Below are 18,950 nucleotides of genomic sequence, written 5' to 3'. Positions count from 1 at the left end.
CATTGTCAATTGACTGTGTATAAGAAGCATGGATCCCAGACCACTTCAATATATTTACATTACCATTAATCCATTTTCTAAATCAAGATATATGAAGTGTGAGAACTATGTAACATAGCAAGCAGTCAGCACATACTGTCTCAACTGACTTTGTACATTCACATAATCTCTGTTAAAAAATAAAAAAAATACTTTTTACACAGAGAAAAAAGCATATCGGAAATACAAAGAAGTATCTCCCAGGCTAAGAAGTGCACAAAAAGTGATATAAAAGCTCTACACTGAAGAGCATACATGCATGCAGTATATTGCTGCGACTGAAAGTAAGCAAACCAAGACACCCTGGGCTCCTCTTGTTTCCACTTGTGTGCAAAAACTGCACACATCTTTACAGTCCATTTCGCACTCTGTTCATGTTTCTATATGACAGAATAAAATTTCCCTGTTCCAATCTGGAATATGGTAAGGCCTTGCGGGATGTTCTCCTGCCGTTTGGCAATTTAATAGAAAAAGACAGGAAGGATCAGGGTCCACTGAATTCTGCAACAGCAGATTAATCACATGGGATCTCTCCACCTGATTTTAATGGGCAGTCTCTGCTCAGTGCTCCAGAAAGAAGGAGAAAACTCTCCTAAGAGTCCTTCCTGATATACCTACTATTAAGGAAAAACTCCTCCCTATCCTAAATTTGGCCATCGATATAAGATTAAGAAAAATGAAATGTTACAATGACCTGCCTGATTCCATCACTACTTCAACATAACTGAGAAAACAGAGATCAAATGCTGCTGCTGCTGCTGCTTCAGAGTAACAGCAAGTTGTCTTTGTCAGAAGGGAAATTGCTCTTCATCAGCAATGCTCGCACCTGGCAACATTGACTTCAGAGCAGCGTTGAGGATCTTCCTCCTTCTTCTGGACAAAGGTGCTATTTCTGGCTCAAGGGAGCCCAAGATTTTCCCTCCACAACTGGAGATTCACTGAGCTTAACTGTGTCTCCAAGGTCTTTCTCTGGAGAAAGTCTGCCTCCGTGCCGATGCCTTTGCCAGGTCCTTGGCCTCTCATTTTTTGAAGGGGGTGAGTTTGTTGAAGGTATGCCAGAAGAGGGATGGCTTCCGCTTGGGTTCTGCCAGGGCAAAAACCTGCTGCTGCGGGATGCTGGTGGGCACAGTGATGTGGCGCTGATGGATAGGATGCAGGCTTTGGTGTGGGGGAGGCACAGGACACCCGTTATAGCTGACACCTGCAAAAGGAACAGTTTTAAGAAAGCTTATGAGTCAGCTAGCAGCGCAACTAATACTGGGAAAACTGAAGCACAGGACCATGGGACAAATTCGATGATCAGTAAAGCCAGTTGAATTTTGCCATGATTGTGAATGGAAGCACAACTAAAGGTTACATGTTCTGATGCCAGGGTTTTTTTTTAAATTGCTGCATTGATTTGGCTTAAGAAGAGAGTAATTCCAGTAAAATAACATTACCAAAAATAAGCAGCAATTTCACATAGCCTGGCTATTCGGTTTGCACAAGTAAATTTTGGTATTTCAAAGGAATAACTTAACATGGTAGATACTCATATTTTAGTCAACTCTCAGTAGAAGGCTGGGTAAAATATTGCTACTAACAAAAATGCTATTTCTTAATTTGGAAAATATTTTTCCAGGCTAATATTCTCAGACTTTGTGTATTCTGAGCAGAATTTCCTGATCACAATTTTCAGCAACTCCCCTGAAAATCCACACAGGCTTTATAGGTACCTAGTGACTGACATCAAGAGAAAATGCTCTAATAATATTAATCCCAGGGAGCAGAGAACTACCTAGCATCAACTCCTCCACTTCTAAATTCAGACTTAATCTGCTCCAACTTGCTCAATTTATTCTCTCAACACACTAGAGATTGACCCAAATTTGACTTTAAGATGGAAAAGGACAAAATCACAACACATTTTCTGAGAGACAAAAGGAATAAAAAAACTGTTTCCAGAAAAACACATTTCTAGTCCACCCTTCCGTCTAGTCTAGGACAGAAAGAAGACATTTTGAGTGTGTTATCATAAATACAGCAACATGTGGCTTGCAGGAAGAACTTTAGGATATTTTAGACAACGCACAGAATTGCTAAGAAGAACAAGCTGTTTGAGTGAAAGCAAAGGAAGGAATCAGTAACCCTCATTTCTAGTTCAATCTCTGCATTTCATGTCCTGAAATAAACCACTTGCCTTACCTCTTGAGTTTCTTCTCTAACAAAGAGAATACTGACTTGCCTGTCTGAAGGAGACTGGGGAGCTGATCTAGCAGACAGTTTACAAAGGTCTTCAAATTTGATATTAAAATACAGGTTAATGGAAACTATTTCAACTCCATGAAAACCATGAAAATTTTTTAAAAGATTAAAGAAATCAACTACAGCCAGATTGTGCTATTTCCTAACATAAAGAACACTGGAACACAGTAAGAATGTAAAGCAATTCTGAACACCCACCTTTAATTTTTCCATGCCTTGATTTACGGGCATTCTGCATAGCTTGTTTCTTCTGATTTTCTGAGATTTCCATTCCTAGGTCAAAGTGTAAATTAGGGCACTGGTATAAAGATACTGTATCTAATAACTGATTATGTTCAATTAAAACCAATAAGCAAACTACAGGGTGTTTCAAAAAGAGAGACCAAATTTCAAAGCAGTATGAGTTCAAATTTGGTCCATCTTTTTGAAATACTCTGAATATTTTAAACAATTTTTAGTAAAGCTTAAGAGTGATATACATCAAGTTTTTAGAAGTATGTTTCATATAAATTTAAATACAGTTTTTCACTGGGATGACAATAGGAACTAATTTGCCTGTAGATTACTGGGAAAAGCTGCTTTCCAATTCCAGCAAATGGCAATCACTGGGGAATTGAGTACACAAAAAGTTATTATAAATAAGTCCAGGTAACTAGAGATTAAAAAAAAGCGTAAATTTACACTTCAGAAAGCTACCAGCCACCAAATAGTGAATCACAAATGCAGAATCTGTTTATTTTTTCACTCAATCTGAGCTAACATGGGGTAAACAAATTGAAGTCACTGGTATTGCAGTACAAATGTGGGTACCTTTCCCTCCACTTGGAGGTGACATTATCACATAATCCATCAGACCCCAAAGCAGGCTCAGATGTGGTTGTGGCTGCACCAGACTGGGGCTGGATCCTTCACCCCGGTTTTTCATGTACTTGCTTGTGTACTTGTATGACTTGCATGATGCTACAGTGTGCGGTGATCCCTGTGCTATTTACTGTCACATGATGGGTGTGTCACAGATCTGTGCTGAGTACAGAGACACCAGACCTGTGCTCTGAAAGGTGACACCAGTGGCCGGTGTCACTCTAGTGTCCTCTCCCTGTGCAAAGGACAGTTGAGATACACTGATCTGGTACACACATGAGCACAAGGAGACCACAGCATGCACATGATGTCACTCGTTTCACTCATATGCACATAAAGAGCAGAGAAGTTGTGATTCAAAGTCAGAATGAAGTGTCTTGTTTGGTTCCATTTTGCATCTTCCCTTTATTTTTAGCCTGAACTTAGGAAGAAGTTATGACAAATCAGCCTATTAACTAACAATACAACAGCACTTAGCCATAATTCTGGGGTAGCAGAAGTTTATTTTATTTTGCAGGGTTTTTTTTTTCCTTTATAGAAACAAGGAAACAGATTTAAAAAAATGAAAGCAATTTAATCAACAGAGATCAGACCACTTTTTTAGGGTTACTATTAGTGGTTTGGAGAAGGATTTTCTGGCTGTGGCCTTTTCTTCCCATATATTCACAAAAGCTAAGAAAAGCTAGATATGGTTTGGGAGACAGTGACTCGTACCAAAGTGACTTTGAAAATAGAAGTAAAATGCCATTTGCAATTCTGAATTGGAAGAGTATGTATTTGTTCTCTGAAAGGTTAGATTAGAGGTTCTGCGTGAAGTCCAGCAAGATAGCTTACAAATCAACAAGATAAATTTAAACCTGAGGTTGAGAATACTGGCGCCTTTCCACTGGTTTTGGCTAAAGGAAATGTTTAATTATGCCAAAAAAATGAAATTTTAGAAAATAAGCAGTTCTTCTGGGTAATGGAGAAAACATCTGAGCCACTAAGACTCACAAGGCCAGATGGACATTAGCTATTACAATTCAACTATCTTTCCTCTGGTTCATGATATCTATGCCAAAACCAGGTACCACCAAATCCGAATAATGAGCTGTAACATTTGAAAAGCAAGTTTCCAGAAGGCTGGATGTCACATGGGCAGAAAAGGCTGTATGTGCCTATGTGCCATTATAAAAAACCAGTTTCTCATTATCTGAATTTCCTTCACGATATTGCACCGTGCCTTAAGAGCGGCAAACACGATGGACCCTCCCTCACAACACTTGTGCCCAGCACCAGGGGAATTTGTGACCTAGCCCTAAAGAAGGGTTAGCGCTATTATGATGAATATCCTCACTGCCACTGCCATCGCTGCTGCATGGTTACCCTTTGGAGTGTCACATGTTGATTTTCATGAGGTCCCAGTAGAATAAATAATTACACATAGGGCTGTAGCTGCTAAACTTTTGCAGTTTCCTCATGCTTGGGGATTTCTGAAACAGTGTCACCTACAAGGAATGGTAACACCTCACTGCTTGCACATGCAAGCCCTGCTGCTGCCCACAGCAAGCACTAGGTACAAGCCTCAGAAACATCCTGACACATGGTGTTTAGCCTGCTCAACATACTCTCCCAGTGCTCCATAGCAACCACTGCAGGAGGAGGTGTAGATACAGATTTGAAGAGCTAAATAATGCTCCTCAGAAATCACAGGAATGGCAAATGCTTACATTTTCTCCTCTTTTGCTCAGCCCTGTTCACAAAAGTGCACAAGCTGTGATTTATTCAGTACCGTCCTTCCATATGACTGTACTGCTGTTCTCATCCTATGCTGGAGTTGAGGCTTTCAGTAACTTTGTTACTAGGGGGATTGTTTGCATCCTCATCATCAGATCCTCTGCACTGCTTTATTACTGTCCAATCACCTTCACCCTTTTGCAGTATCCACTTCATTTTAGAGTTCTGTTTAGGCAGATTAGGAAAGGTGGCCACCACTCATCCCCATGAGCACAAGGTGACTGAACAAGCTCTACACAGAGGAACTCGTGAAAGCCATCAGTGTTGTGCTCAACAGGATGATAATGTCACAGATGTTCAGAACAGGAGAATAGTTGGTTTTGAAAAATTTGCAAAGTTTGAGGAAAGTTTGAGGAAAGTTTAACAATGGCTGCTTCATTTTTTACTCTGGAATCAAGACAATTTGGGTTAACTGCAACTGTTGGTGCAATGGGAAGAGTTAAAACTGGGTTTATAGTATGAATTGGTAAACTTGGAAGTATTTTCTTTAGCTTATGGAGTATCTACAATACATTTGGAAGAGGCCTTATTTTTCTCATCTATGCAACAGTATCAAGCAAAAGCCACTAAGATCAAAAGGTTTACATTGGTAATCCAAGGGTTAGTCCTGTTTTCCTCTTCTTCTGACCAATGTTTTAAGTGAACATGAAATGTGAGATTTGGCATCTTGTTTAAATTTTAATCATTTCTGAGTTATATCATCTACTTTGATGCACTTCCAATTTAATTCCAAAACCTGGACAATATTATAAAAATAAGTTCTTATGCAGTCAACACACACAGGTGCACTAATAATTTTATTACTTCTTCAGCAATACGAAAAATAGTTTCATTTTTCATATTAGTGTTACTGTCTCCTTTGTGTAGATTTTGCCAATGAAATTTTGTTGCATTTTTTGGTCACTGATCTTAAAGGAAGCAGGAAACTATGCAAACCCCACAATTTTAAAATAACAATCCTGAATGTACATTCACGCAGAAGGCACCGAAGATTGTCCCACAGGCTGTGGGTCTAAAGCTGATGCTAGGATTTGCAAGGTCCTACATTTTTCCTTGCTCACTCAACATTTGGCTTCATTTATCTGTAAACTGCCCAGTGCTGTTGTTTGGTCTGTAACTAATGGTACCACACAACTGCACGGGTCTCCTGGGCATAGGAGGTGCCATTATAGGTCATAGACAGCATAAATTATTCCTGCTTGGCTTTATAATAAAGTGTCCTTTACAAACAAATGTTTCAGGCCAATGATTCATACAAAAGTGCTGGGATTTTGGATGGTTTTTATTATTGACTGGTCTTTGTGAATTGCATCTTGCCATATCTCATTCTGCTCCATAATGCACCAGAATGACATGGGTGATGCTGTGACACAGATGTCATAGCTGGCTGCCCTGGACATCAGGCTGAATGCACTGGACAGGCTTCACTTACGCAGATAAAGGTCATGTCGGGTAAGAAAGACACAACAGTCCCAGAAGGCAGAGTGCACATCTGCACAAAGCATAAAGAAGTGGAAAAGCAAGAACATTCCCCTTTGTTTTTACCACCTTTTAGAGAGGAAATCCTTCCACTCACCCATTTCCTTGTCTTCCTGAACTCTTCTCCTTTCATTTTCGCAAGCCTCCATCCATCTCTTTTTATCCTCCTGTTTTTTTGCACAGAATAAATGAATGTCCTCTGTTGCTCTGTTTATTATCTTAAAAGCGTTCTTAACATTAACGTTAAAGTCTTTGTCTCTGCCATCTTCAGTGTCCACAATTTCCATCTCATCCATGTCAATACGATCCTTATAATACAAGATGTCCCTCCTCAGTAGGTCCTTCTTACAGAACACGAGCTGGTGGTCAAAAAGGAAGAAAGTCCTCTGCTGGCTTTTGCCTTGCTTTGATATTTTGGTCAGTTCTCCTGAGTGGATCAGTTCAGAGCTTCTGGCTAACACATCTGGTCCCTAAGGAGATATATATATATGTAGTAAATAAATAATATTTTAAGATCTTACTGTGTGCCTAACCAGTCTCATTTTACAATCAAGTCTTAAGTTCATTCACTTTTCTTGTATTTTTATTATTTGAAATTATATATTTGAAAATGTCATGCAATGTAGATAATCCTCATACAGGCAAACTCAATGAATGTAGTTCTGCTCTACTTTATTTCTGCACAAATCAGGAAGAAAGTCATTAAAGTCAGTGAAGCAGGTTCAAGTTCTGATAAAACTATCAAAAATCAAAAGCAGATATAGGTCTAGCATTTTAAAAAAGATCCATTTTGTCAACTCAATCAACTGTCACGTCAAAGACAAGTGTCCATGCTAACATATGCTGCTCTTCCTCAGTAATAAGGTAATCAGTAACAGAATCACTGCAAATCAAGCAACTGGACTTTTAACTGAGCAATGACCAGCTGAAAAGTAGACACCATAAACTACCTACTATGCAAAATATACACTGTAGGGGACACTAAGTACTGTACACAGTACCTTTGCTCTGGGAAGGAAACTGCTGACACTTACCTCCCAGTCTACGATAGAGACTTGCCAACGTGCAATCTTGTCTATGCTTTCTAGTCTTCGTTTTCGCTCATTGATCAGACACGCTACGTTCTTCATCGCCTCATATGCAGCTTTTATGTTATTATAATCACTGTGAAATGTAGGCACATTTCAAAGATCACTTAAGCAATGGATATGATGCAATCAAAAACTGTGACACAATGCTTGAAGTATTAACCCACATTGCCCATTTATTCCTCTATTCTGGGTACTTAAGTAAGAGAAACCTGATTCTCTGCTATCCTGAACCTCACACAGTAGTCTGTACAACTCAGTGTTGTGGTACTGCTAGGCTTTGTCCAGGAGCAAATTAATAAACTGGTAGAAGAAGGCAGAAGAGGTAGATTAATTAATTGAAATACTGTCTCTACTGAAAAAAATGGTAGAACTCTCATTGACCTCAGTGATACCTACATTTCACCAAAGGAATTTGTTGTTAAGTAAGATTTTACTGAGATTTTATTGGGAAGGGCATTCCTTTAATCAAGCTTAGCAATTTTATTTTCTCCTTCTTGTTCCCAATGGCTGGCTCAGTGAACGCAAACAGAGAACACTATCTGGGTAGAAAAAATACTGAAAGCAAACTCAAACAGGGTGAGCAAAGGAACCAAGAATATGGGCACCAAAGAGAAGAATTAAGGTGACAATGCTGACAAAGTGGCCCATTTTTATGGAACAAATGTGTAAGAGCCAAGACTGTCACCTTCGCCTGCCTGCTGCAGGTCAAATGCAAGCCTTCTGTCTTCTTCCGTTGCTCTGCTCCTCTCCTTCTTTCCCTGAGCTCCCCACATGCTTATGAATCTCCCAAACCTGTAGGAAGGTTTTGGTTCTAATTGTATAGCACCCATTGCTCCTTCCCCTTCCTCAAACAGAGTCTCTGAGAAGAGGGAAGAGATATATTTCTTGCCTTAGAGTCCCAGCAGAGCAGCTGCCTTCTCTCCTTTATCAGAACGTCTCTTGCAGAAAAGGCAGCCAGAGGCAGAAAACAGCACAAGCCAGAAATAAATCCTGCAAAGGCGTCAGCCTCTCTGTCCTTTTAATCTGCTTCTGTCTCAGTTCCTATTTTCATTGCCTGCTGCTGATAGACGCGCTTCCCTTCTGAATCTGCACGTTACTCTCTTCTCTCTATTTATACCTCTGGAAACTCTTTTCTGCCACCCTGTCTACAAAAAGTGAGATTAACAATAACAGGATCCTATTAACACCAGGGAGATGTCCCACAGGGGGTGACTGCATGATAGCCATGCTGCCGCTCTTGCCTTTCCTTATCTCAGTTCCTTCTTTCTCTGTTGGTGTGTAAGTTATTCTTTCCTTGCTGCATATAACCTCTGGCCTTTGCAGCAGGCTGTGCACATTGGATCCTCAAACTTTTTAGGGAAACAAACCAAAAAGCTACCAAACCAAACTTGTCTGGAGCTTTACCAAGGCTCTGTGTGGGTGGGGACCTGCCCATTTGTGAGCATCTCTGTATCTGGGCATATGTCTGTGTATGGGCACATCTCTGGATGCTGTGCCACGGAAGAGGTAAATGGGTGCTATGGGTGGAAGGTGGCGAGACCTTGCTGTCACTTCATCTACAGGTTTAGTATCTCAACAGATACCCATGTTAGAAATTGTTATTGCAGGTCTTCCCAGGTAACCACAGAACTGAATGGAGGCATTTCGCACCTGAGTGTCAGTACTTGACATTCTCTATGCAACGGCCTCTTGGAAAAATCCCTTCATCTCCAAGGGGAGTCTTCTCAAGATTAAAGGAATGCAGAGTTTGGCCCAGGAATAGAACCATAGAATCATAGGTTGTAAGAGACACTCATGATCATCAAGTATAACCATAACCTAACTTTGGCACTAAACCATGTCCCTAAGAACCTCATCTATATGTCTTTTAAACACCTCCAGGGATGAGGGATGGTGACTCCATCACTTCCCTGGGCAGCCTGTTCCAATGCCTGACAACCCTTTCTGTGAAGAATTTTTCCCGATATCCAACCTAAACCTCCCCTGGTGCAACTTGAGGCTGGGAAGCATTGCCTCAGGCTGCATTTGAACTTTGAGCACAGAGGTCACAATGGAACATTTTTCTTGTGATTGTACAAGGTAAAAAAGCAGACATTTAAAGATAAAATCTTAATTTAGTCAACTAATTAATTGGCTCAGGGGTATACTGGAAAGGCTGCAACTTCAGTTCTTATTCATCCAGCTGAAAAATCTAATGGTTGGATTTCATTGCAAACAAAGACAATGTTTATTACTAATAAACTTCTACAAAAAATTCACTTTCAAACTTGCTCAGACTGTGGTTATTTTTTCTATGCCCTCTTCACCTTTTCCTGTGTCCACAACATTTATGCAGCTTCCCCCTTTCAACTGTAGATTTCCTTCTCCTTAATTTCTTTGACACGTTGGCTTTTTTTCACTCTGATTCACACATCTCTCCCTGCATCTTATTTCAGCACCTTTTTCCTTCTCCCTCTTTCAGTTTTTCCTCATTCTGTCTCATATCCTGTCAGTCCCCTGTGCCACATTTCAGATACTGTTTTTCTTAATATTTCTGATGGTTCCAAGATGCCCATCTAGTAAGCAGCTCCCACCTATAGCAATGACTTTTGTTCCTGACCTCAAAAGCTTCAGTGTTGTGTCACCCAGAAAGCTCGATTGTTGTTACTATTAGAAGATTTGCCTTTTTTCATCCTCTCACCTGTGCTCCTGAGTGGTGTATTTGAGCAATTCTGCAAGCTGCAGAGGGTATTTGCAGATTTTCTGAACAGGTGTGAGAAGAAAACCATCAATGGCAATGTCAATCATCTGCTGAAGTAAGCGACAGGCCTCAAAGAAGTGACGGTATTTGCCCTGTTTCATTAGTTTGGAAAGTTCAATGCAGGCACTGGGATGATTGTTACAATACTCTGAATAAATAGCAAAGCCTTCTTGCTACAAAATTTAAAAAAAAAAGAAAAAAAAAGAAAAAAAAAGAAAAAAGTCAAAGCTTTAACTTAAGTATGTGTCTACTGGAGAGAAAAGATTTTTGTAACTTCTATTATATCTAATTATATTAAATAATCCATTTCCTATATTCTTTCCAGGTTGATCGGCCTTGAAAGTATGCAGAAATCTACTTCGTAACTGTCCAAACTACGTACCTTATTTATAAGAATACAGAAAATAGAGGCCTCCATTGAATTAGGATAATCAAACTCACTTTAAGAAGTCCTTTTCTTTGGGGAAGACAGCTGTAGGTTTATAAAGTGTCTATCATGAATTCACAGCCTCTTTCCCCATCACTTTCTTTCCTTATTTTGTTTAGTAAATTTTTGCACGCCCAATATGAGATCACTGCAAATAGTCCAGCTCATCTGTGATAATTAGTTTTGAAAAGGAAATTTAATTCTGTACAAAGTTACAGGCTGGCTAAAGTTGAGGGGAAATCTAAAACTTTTAAATAATGAATTAATTGTAAATTATTTTACAACTCTAAAATGCTATCTATACCTAGTTTAGTATTTGATAAGCACTTATTACTACTATCTCCTCCTAACATCATAACATAGCATTTTCTTATCACATTTAGATAATTTCAGAAATAAAATCTACTTTTGCAACGTACGTGTTGAAGAAAACATGACCCTATTTCACTCAGATGAGGCTCCTCTTTGTTGTACTGTTTCTCGAGATCCTTCAGAAACTTCCTTTGGAACTTGTAAATATCTTCAATATTTCCAAAAATGGTGCTTAACTGAGCTGCGGTGAACATTCCTGTATGTTTACGACACTGCCGAATATAACCCTGGAAATTAAATTTAAAAAATCATTAGTTTGAAGATGTGAACTACCCTGAACAGTCCGTTTGAGCTGGCAAAACTCCTGTGATCTACGGGCAGGTGAGTGGTTTCCCAGCCATACACACACATACACGAACACACAGTTTCAAATTTTCATCTGAAATGTACCATAAATGAACCAGGGAACCAGAAACCTGCAGAGTGCATGAAGCCTACTCGCGTCTCCTTGTTACAACCAGCCGCCAAGCCGGTGGTGAGCCCGGCGTGAGGCCCCGTGCGTGCTGCTGCTTCAGCCACCGTGCTTCTCCATAGCAATTGCTCTGTGCCATGACAGTTCTTCTCTATGTGGATAAGAACAAATCCCGAAACAACTAATATAAAGACAATTTCTACCAAGGCGAAAGTACAGGTTCCTTAACAAGTATGTAAGCAGGGCACAGTATAAGCCAGAGAGGCAAAATGGAGAACTTACTATACACAGTTAGAATGCTGCTGTTTGGTAAAATCCATGTAGTATTGGCAGGAGGTAAAAGTATCAGCAAGACCGCACATAAAAATACGATCAGCAATCAGTTTTCCGGTTTTCTTCTCTTTACTTGTAAGAACAACACGGGTCCAGTACACTTCATTCACATCCAGTGTTAAGTAGATACACAACTGAGTCCTCCAGTTTTAAAATACACTCAGAGTAAATTCTGCTCTGCCATCAGTAACCAACATTAGATGGCATCGGCACTCACACGGCTAAGAGGCAAAGGTGCGGTGGGGGTCTCTAAGGGCTGAAACAGGCAGCAGCAGACGCCACACACAGCCAGCGTGTCCCCATGTACCTGTTCCACAAAGATGAGTGTGGTGAGGAGGACACAGTGCAGGGGTTGAATGACCAGCAACAGCTGCTGTGCTCGTGCTCTGCTACCAGTCGGTTATAGCGCTGGGGTGCAGATGAGAGTGAGGGTTAACTGGTGCGACAGGGGTTATTTGCCAGGCTTCTCCGCTTGGCTGCTCTCAGGCAGGTTTTCCCCAAATCGCTTTGGGAGCAGACAGCTGTAAAAAGCCTCGCAATTGCTCCAGTGAGGTTTACCAGGAAGCAACCCTGACTATTGCTGGCGCTCCTCCACAGCCATCTGCTCTTAGAGCTGTGCCGTGGCTGCACTGCAAGCCAGCTACCACATTTACTGCTGTTAGGACGATAACACTCAGAAGGAAAACTAATTCCTGTGCAGCTCTTGTCATGCAGACTGCAGACACCTCTTCAGTATAAGATGTTTTTCAGTATATATTCCAGCTCGATCCTGGCTGCACCAGCCCTAGTGATTCATTCCAGTGCAGAGCTTGCAAATTTGGATTATTATCTGCAGAGGCTTTTCTGTTTTAGTCTTACTTGAGTATGTTTTCAGCCTCATGACCTGCTTGCAGCACCCTACAGATTCAATCTGAGGAAAGCAGACCATCTCTACCCCACATGTGAACATGGAGCATCACTTCTTTACTTGAAAAATCTGTGTTTGCTCCCCTGTGCTAAACTCAGAGGCATGTCAGATTAAAGAAAGAGGTACAGAATATATGTATTAGAGAAAAATAATTACTAATATCAGTCTAAGAATTAATAGGTCAGTAAAACAAGAATGTCATGTCCTAGAACTCAGCTAACCATGGCAGCGACACAGCTGCATGTATTAATTCCTCCCTGATAGTTTAGGCACAGTCAAGCTTACTAGCTTAAGTAAATAGTGAGTCTAAATGGCAAAACTTACATTTAATGTTTAAAAATTAGCCAGGTAGCAACCATTTTTGTCATTTTGTTTTTCCTTTTTTTCTTCAAAATGCATTTAAAAGGCCTGATCTTTAAAAATTAAAAATAAGAATCAAAAAACGCTGCTGTCTTGTCTACTTGGTTGTCCATGAAAGAATCTAATGATGAGTGATGGACTGGAGAATGACATGACAAATACAGACAGAGACATAGCAAACTAAGGGTACAAAGAATATTTTGGTAGGTTGCTTAGTGCTCTTCCAGATGCTAACCACAAATACAAGTCAAATGCAGGTCAAATGTGTCACAGTCCACGTCAGAAGAGGCAAACTTCAGTGAATAGTATGAAGAAGCTTCCTGTCCAAGTGTGGGCCTCCAACAAAATTTGAACAAAAAGCAGAAAAAATTCCCACATTTTATAGTTCGATTAAGCAAGGCAGCTCTAAAACACCTTATATAGACTTCTTCATAGCTACTGAGCATCCAGCAAAAATCTCTTTGTGGGAGAAAACAACAACAAAAAAATTTAATCCAGTAAACTTTATCTTTGCAAGTTACTTTCAGGAAGTTTTGTCTCTGAACTGTAATTGATTTTATTAAAGTGACAGAAAGTTTTTTATCTAAATCAAGTGATAAAAAGTTCTAAATAAACTGGACTTCCTTCACGCATTATTATGGAAATAGTCAGATAAGCAAAGCACATTTTCCATGTCAAAAGTGGATTTTTTTTTTAATAAAAGAAGGAAGCAGTGCCTTGTGGCAGTTGGCAGAGAGAAAAGCCATAAGCAGACACAAGAAAAGTCTGACCGACAGCCTCAGAACTGCAATTGGGAATATTCTGATATGAAAAACCACTCCAGTTCTCAACTTATATGAGATTACATAAGGTCAGCAGAATGCCCTCAGGTGTGTACCTCACAGATGTCCTTGAGATGCTTGATATAGACTCTTTCTGTGTTCATAATTTCCTGTATAACGTTGGTTCTCATCTGATCCTTGTTTTCAGCTATTTTCTGACGATGCTTGCTCATATCTGCATCTTGTTCTTCATCCTGGATACTACTACCATTTTCTGGCACTTCTTCCTGATTAACTCGCAGCTGCAGCCAGAACAAACAAAGTAAACTAGAGTAAAGCAGCAAACTTTTACAAAATGTGATAAAACTGTTACAAACTTCTTAGAATTAAGAGAGGACTTGCTACAGAAATGTTCAATGTTGTCATTCTCACATTATAGAGACGGTTCCACAACAGAATTTATTTCATTGTACCCACTGCATATTCAAATCAAGTGTTGAGCTCTCTGCCTGGTTAAATACATAGCTTTCTACTCATAGTATCTGAGAAACACCATGTTGTGTTGCATGTGTATTTTTCAGACCTAAGCTTATTTTTGACCCTTACTAGTAGTTTATGTGTTATTTTGGCCAAGCCAGCATATGGGTAAACATTACAAAAGTAGACAACTCAAACACTTTTTAATACTTTGTCCCAGTTCCCTGTCTGTATGATGTGGCTAACAGCACCTCTTTTTTCAACTTTTACCCATGTTGGCTAGAGATCTTGGAAGGGCAAAGGCAGGAACCATCTCTGGCACTTTGTGTAGTACTTCATACGTTGTGGCCCTAACTTCATTACAGGCTCTCAAAAAGGTACTTCAAAATAATTTCTAAAACATAGTTCGATTTTAAGTGATTCGAGAATTATACTGTCATTAATCTGGCTGAGTTCTGACTTGGGAGTTCAGACTGTGAACCAGATGCCTACACAACATTGTGATAATAAATTAAGCCCTATGTTACCAATAAATCCCTGCAGTATATCTTTCCCCACTCCCTCATGAAAACTGCTGCGTCCTCTCCAAACAGATTGCTCGTGATTGAGCTTTCTGATGCCCTCATTTCTGCTCGAGAAATTCCTTTCACTACAACAGGACCATAGAAAAGAAGAAGGCAGAGTAAAAGGTGTCAGGAGCTAAGGGATCTTGGGGTGTGATTCTCTATTGCTTTTTTTCCTTGTGAAGTCATTTAGAGTTACACCACTGATGTTCAGATACAATGATGCAAAGAATCAGGCCCTTCACTTAAATCTAATGCCATGACCACTGCACTGATGCACCCTGCTAGGAACCTCGTGTGACAACGGTGCAAAAGCAAGAGTTACCCTGACAAAGCTCGCTGGAAACCAGGCTTCCTTGTCCTCATTTCTCCCCCACCACCAGTCTTTGTTGGAAGCTTCTAGGACTCTAATGACATCTCCAGCTTTGAAGCCCAGCTCTTGATCATCCATAGTCACATGGTCCCAGAGAGCTTCTGCATAGACAATGCTGCCATCGCTGATCAGCTGAGATGGGAAGAAAATGAGGTTGTGAAGGACAAAGGATAAACAATTAACTGCTTATAAACTACTAAAAAATATTAAAATACCTCAATAGCATGTCCATGATTACTCCTACTACAGGATAAAACTAACATTTTGGATTTTCAGACATCTCTGCGTATATTATTAGTGAGAACAATTAAGAGTCCTACTCCAAAGCAGTTACATAGGCTAATGAGCTAGGCTCCTAGAAAAGTACTAGTCCCTGTGCTCTTCCCTTGGCATCTGCTCACAGGCCGTGCCAGAGACAGGACACTGTGGCTGCTGGATTCTTCACTATGCTGGCTACTGTCATTGCACTTTTTATTAATATGAAACCTCAGACCTGTGGAAACCACACACCCCACATGCCCCATCCCGTCATTACAGCCATGCAAAGCCCAGCACGTTACCTCATTAATTGCTAGCTGTTCCCCTCCGGGCTGCAGGTACCTGGGGGTGGCTTGGCAGAGCTCCTCGTAACTGTAGTCTTCCTCACTGCCATTGTCATCCACTAAGGCTGAAGATTCAGTCCCGCCATCTGTAGCAACTAAAACAAAGGTGCAACAGCTGTTTGCTTCATCATTTTTATGATTCTCCCCAAAAAACAATACCAGAGGAATCGCTGAGAAGTCGCCTTTGTTGTCAGGAATATAACAATAACAGCAGAAGTGAAGGGCAGCAAAGCTCTCAGGAAAACTGCTTTTCCGCCATTAAATACTTTTTATTCTTCTTCGGTATTTTCTCATTTAGCAGCTGATGAAAGTGAGAAATTCTCCTTTTTGTGCACAAAAACAAGAACTACGACCATTATTTTTTTATTTTTTATCCAGAGGAGATCTCAAAGGCCCTGAATCAGAAGGGAGGGCTCAGTGCTCCAACGGGCCCCCAGCAGCCAGAGGGGACCACTGCTGGTCCCAGGGTGGGCACTGTCACCTCATCACATTCCTTGCAGGGATGTAACCACCCAACAACTCCATGCCCACCCACCCATCAGAGAGGTGGGCAGCCCACACCACAGCCCCTGTTCTGACCATGGCAGGCTCTGACAGCACCGATACCTGTGGGGTGGCCCAAGGGGCCACGGGGTCCGGCCTGAGCACGGTGTGACTGCCTGTGAAAGAACTTGTTCTATTTGCCCCAAATACAAAAAAAGCCCCTTGGTTTGACAATTGTGCATTTTCTGACCAAAGAGGCAGCTTTGTAAAGAAACAGATGCCAGAACTAAGATGGGCTTCATCTTATTTACCCAGCCACATAAACCACAAGAAACATCATGTAAGTGACTGTCACTATGCACATTTAAATGTGCAGTTACCGTATAAAACTGCAAAAGCCATTTGAGGCTACATCGCTGGGTGGTAGATCCTTTTGGTGATCATCTCTACTGGCAGAGGAAGAAGCCTGTGGACAGATGAGGCCACTGACTGACCCATGTCCACACTGCTCAGTGCTAGACACTTTCAGAGCTGGTTTGCCTTTGAAAGCCAGCTCTAAGTTCAAACAGATGAGATAGTAATCAAGAAGCATGTATGACCAGTGGCCCAATGCCTGAGTGGTCCTTGTTAATTTATCCCTAAAGATTTATTCCCATGGCAGGCTCGTGCTGTGAAAAACTAGAGAGTCTGAAGATCATACAGTGCTCAAAAATCCTATTAAAAATTATGTAAAAAATATGTATCAAAAATAGCCGCCAAAATAGGCGGCTATCACTAAACTCCTTTTCTAACAGTTACTGTGTCCCAGATAAGCTGCCATGCAGCCTACAGAGCATCTCTCTCATTCCTGAGTGTCTGGGAAGGGACTTTTACGATGAGTTATTGAACCTGCCGCTTCCACCTGGCCCTGACCTTGCCTCTTCTCTGCCCTGCGCCAAGCCTGGGGACCGCCTGCCTGCCCAGCGCTGGGCTCTGGATGGGTGAGAGTCGCAGGGAGATGACTCCTGGTTTTACTGCACACACTGCACAACTAACAGACACACCGTTGCCTATCCATTATTTATTTACCTTGTAGGGAGAAACACTTCAACCCCCTCCTCATGGGTGCTTGTAACATCACTAGCATCTTTGGTCACTTGGGTATTAATTTGCAAGAAAGATCAAAGCTGACTACTGCACAGATTCACTAAAAATGTTAGAAGATTTCCCTCCCCTTTAAAAGTGCAGAACCATGGCATACTCCTGATGTAACTGAACATGGCTATTTGGCAGTTCTCTTCTACTCCCCAGCATTTAAAATATACACTCGCATTAATGGTACAATCTGCCTAACCAGGGAAGATGCAGAATCCCTATTTAAAAAAACAATATTTGTTTCCCTACAGACTCATAAATCTGATCACTTATCAACTTTTAAAATACATCTTGTGAAACTTACTGAAACTGCTTTATTAAAAAAAATCTGTAAATAAATAATCCATTAAATAAATTCTTAGCTTATAAAGCAACACCAAAAAAATTAATCCAAATGATCCTTTATACATCTCCACTGTACTGTGAGTACTGCCTGTTGGTTTGTTCCAGTAACAACAACACATCAAAACAACCTAATTCATTTGTCTTCAGATGAAAAATGACTGCAATTTTGGGACCGATAACTGTTCATTATTCTGTACTAAAGCAAAAAGCTTACATTGTCTTCGTAGTTATTCTCAAGCAAAAACCAGTCACTTGCATTCTGCGTCTATTCCTCTATTGTTTACAGCCAGAAATATCAGAGGTAGGGCTGAGCTTTCCTGATCACACCAACGGGACGCAGAAACTTAAAAGACAGCCTGGGACTGATTCTGTCTGATCTCTGAGCAGCTTTGTCACCAGTGTAAGGCTGCAGACTCCTGTGGATGACACGGTGCAGGCATGATCAGAATCAGGCCCCCTGATTGCCACAGTTTATCAGCTCAATCTAAAAACACTGTAAAAAATAGCAAGAGCAAGCATGTTCTACTCACACGTACCCATCTGAAGGCTCTCCAGACTCCAGAATCGTGCCATTGACCCCCTGGCTACCATGCTGCCGTCAGCCTGGACCCCAGAGCAAGGGCTTGACCTCTGACAGGTGATGCTCGGTCCTGCGGGGCTGGCGGAGGATGACGAAGGATCTGAGCTACCCACGGCACGGAGAAACAGCCCGTTCAGTGCCTTCAGCTGCCGGCTGTGCCCCTGAGCCCGGCGGGGAGCTGCCGCGGCTCAGCCTGGCCGCCGCTCCCTTGCCGCTCGCTGACATCATGGGGTGCCCTTGGGGAGGAAGTTCCAGAAAAGAAACAAAAACCTGGCTGCCCGGCCCCGGCCGCGCTGCGCCTGCAGCCGCCAGCACTGCCCACCCCGCTCCCAGAGTGCCCGAGCGTCTCCAATGCAGCAAGCCAAGGAGTACATTTGTTTTTCATTAAGGCAGCTTAATGCGATTTCAATCTATATTCAAATGACTGCAATTCAAAGAGAAAGACTACTTGGACGGGAGCTGGGAGTTCTTTGTATTACAACACTGTTTGGAGTATCGGTCTATCTTTGTTATATTATACCGGTTAAAATTCCAGCAGAAGTAAACAATGAAGGTATTTTTTTGCATGGCCATTAAAACTTCTCTTGCTTC

General features: G+C 41.2%; 1 protein-coding gene across 2 annotated transcripts; it reads right to left on the bottom strand.

The window, feature by feature from the left end:
- Nucleotides 1–1,058: 1,058 nt before the first annotated feature.
- On the bottom strand, nucleotides 1,059–18,370 carry SPATA13 (spermatogenesis associated 13; the record flags this gene model as incomplete). Of its 2 annotated transcripts, XM_080354528.1 has the most annotated exons (10): nucleotides 1,059–1,233; nucleotides 2,478–2,556; nucleotides 6,497–6,869; nucleotides 7,434–7,563; nucleotides 10,171–10,403; nucleotides 11,077–11,256; nucleotides 13,919–14,104; nucleotides 15,168–15,347; nucleotides 15,776–15,912; nucleotides 18,316–18,370. In XM_080354528.1, 10 exons carry the CDS (start codon nucleotides 18,368–18,370, stop codon nucleotides 1,059–1,061), a joined length of 1,728 nt encoding a protein of 575 aa, XP_080210654.1. The 2 variants fall into 2 exon arrangements, with proteins under 2 accessions (XP_080210654.1, XP_080210655.1); XM_080354529.1 differs by lacking the exon at nucleotides 13,919–14,104.
- Between the last annotated feature and the right edge of the window lie 580 nt (nucleotides 18,371–18,950).

This window comes from Nesoenas mayeri (genome assembly GCF_963082525.1).
Source record: "Nesoenas mayeri genome assembly, chromosome: 1".
In the NCBI taxonomy this organism is placed as follows: Eukaryota; Metazoa; Chordata; class Aves; order Columbiformes; family Columbidae; genus Nesoenas; species Nesoenas mayeri.
Note: the sequence above shows the minus strand (reverse complement) of the source record. Positions and strands in the feature narration are given on the sequence as shown.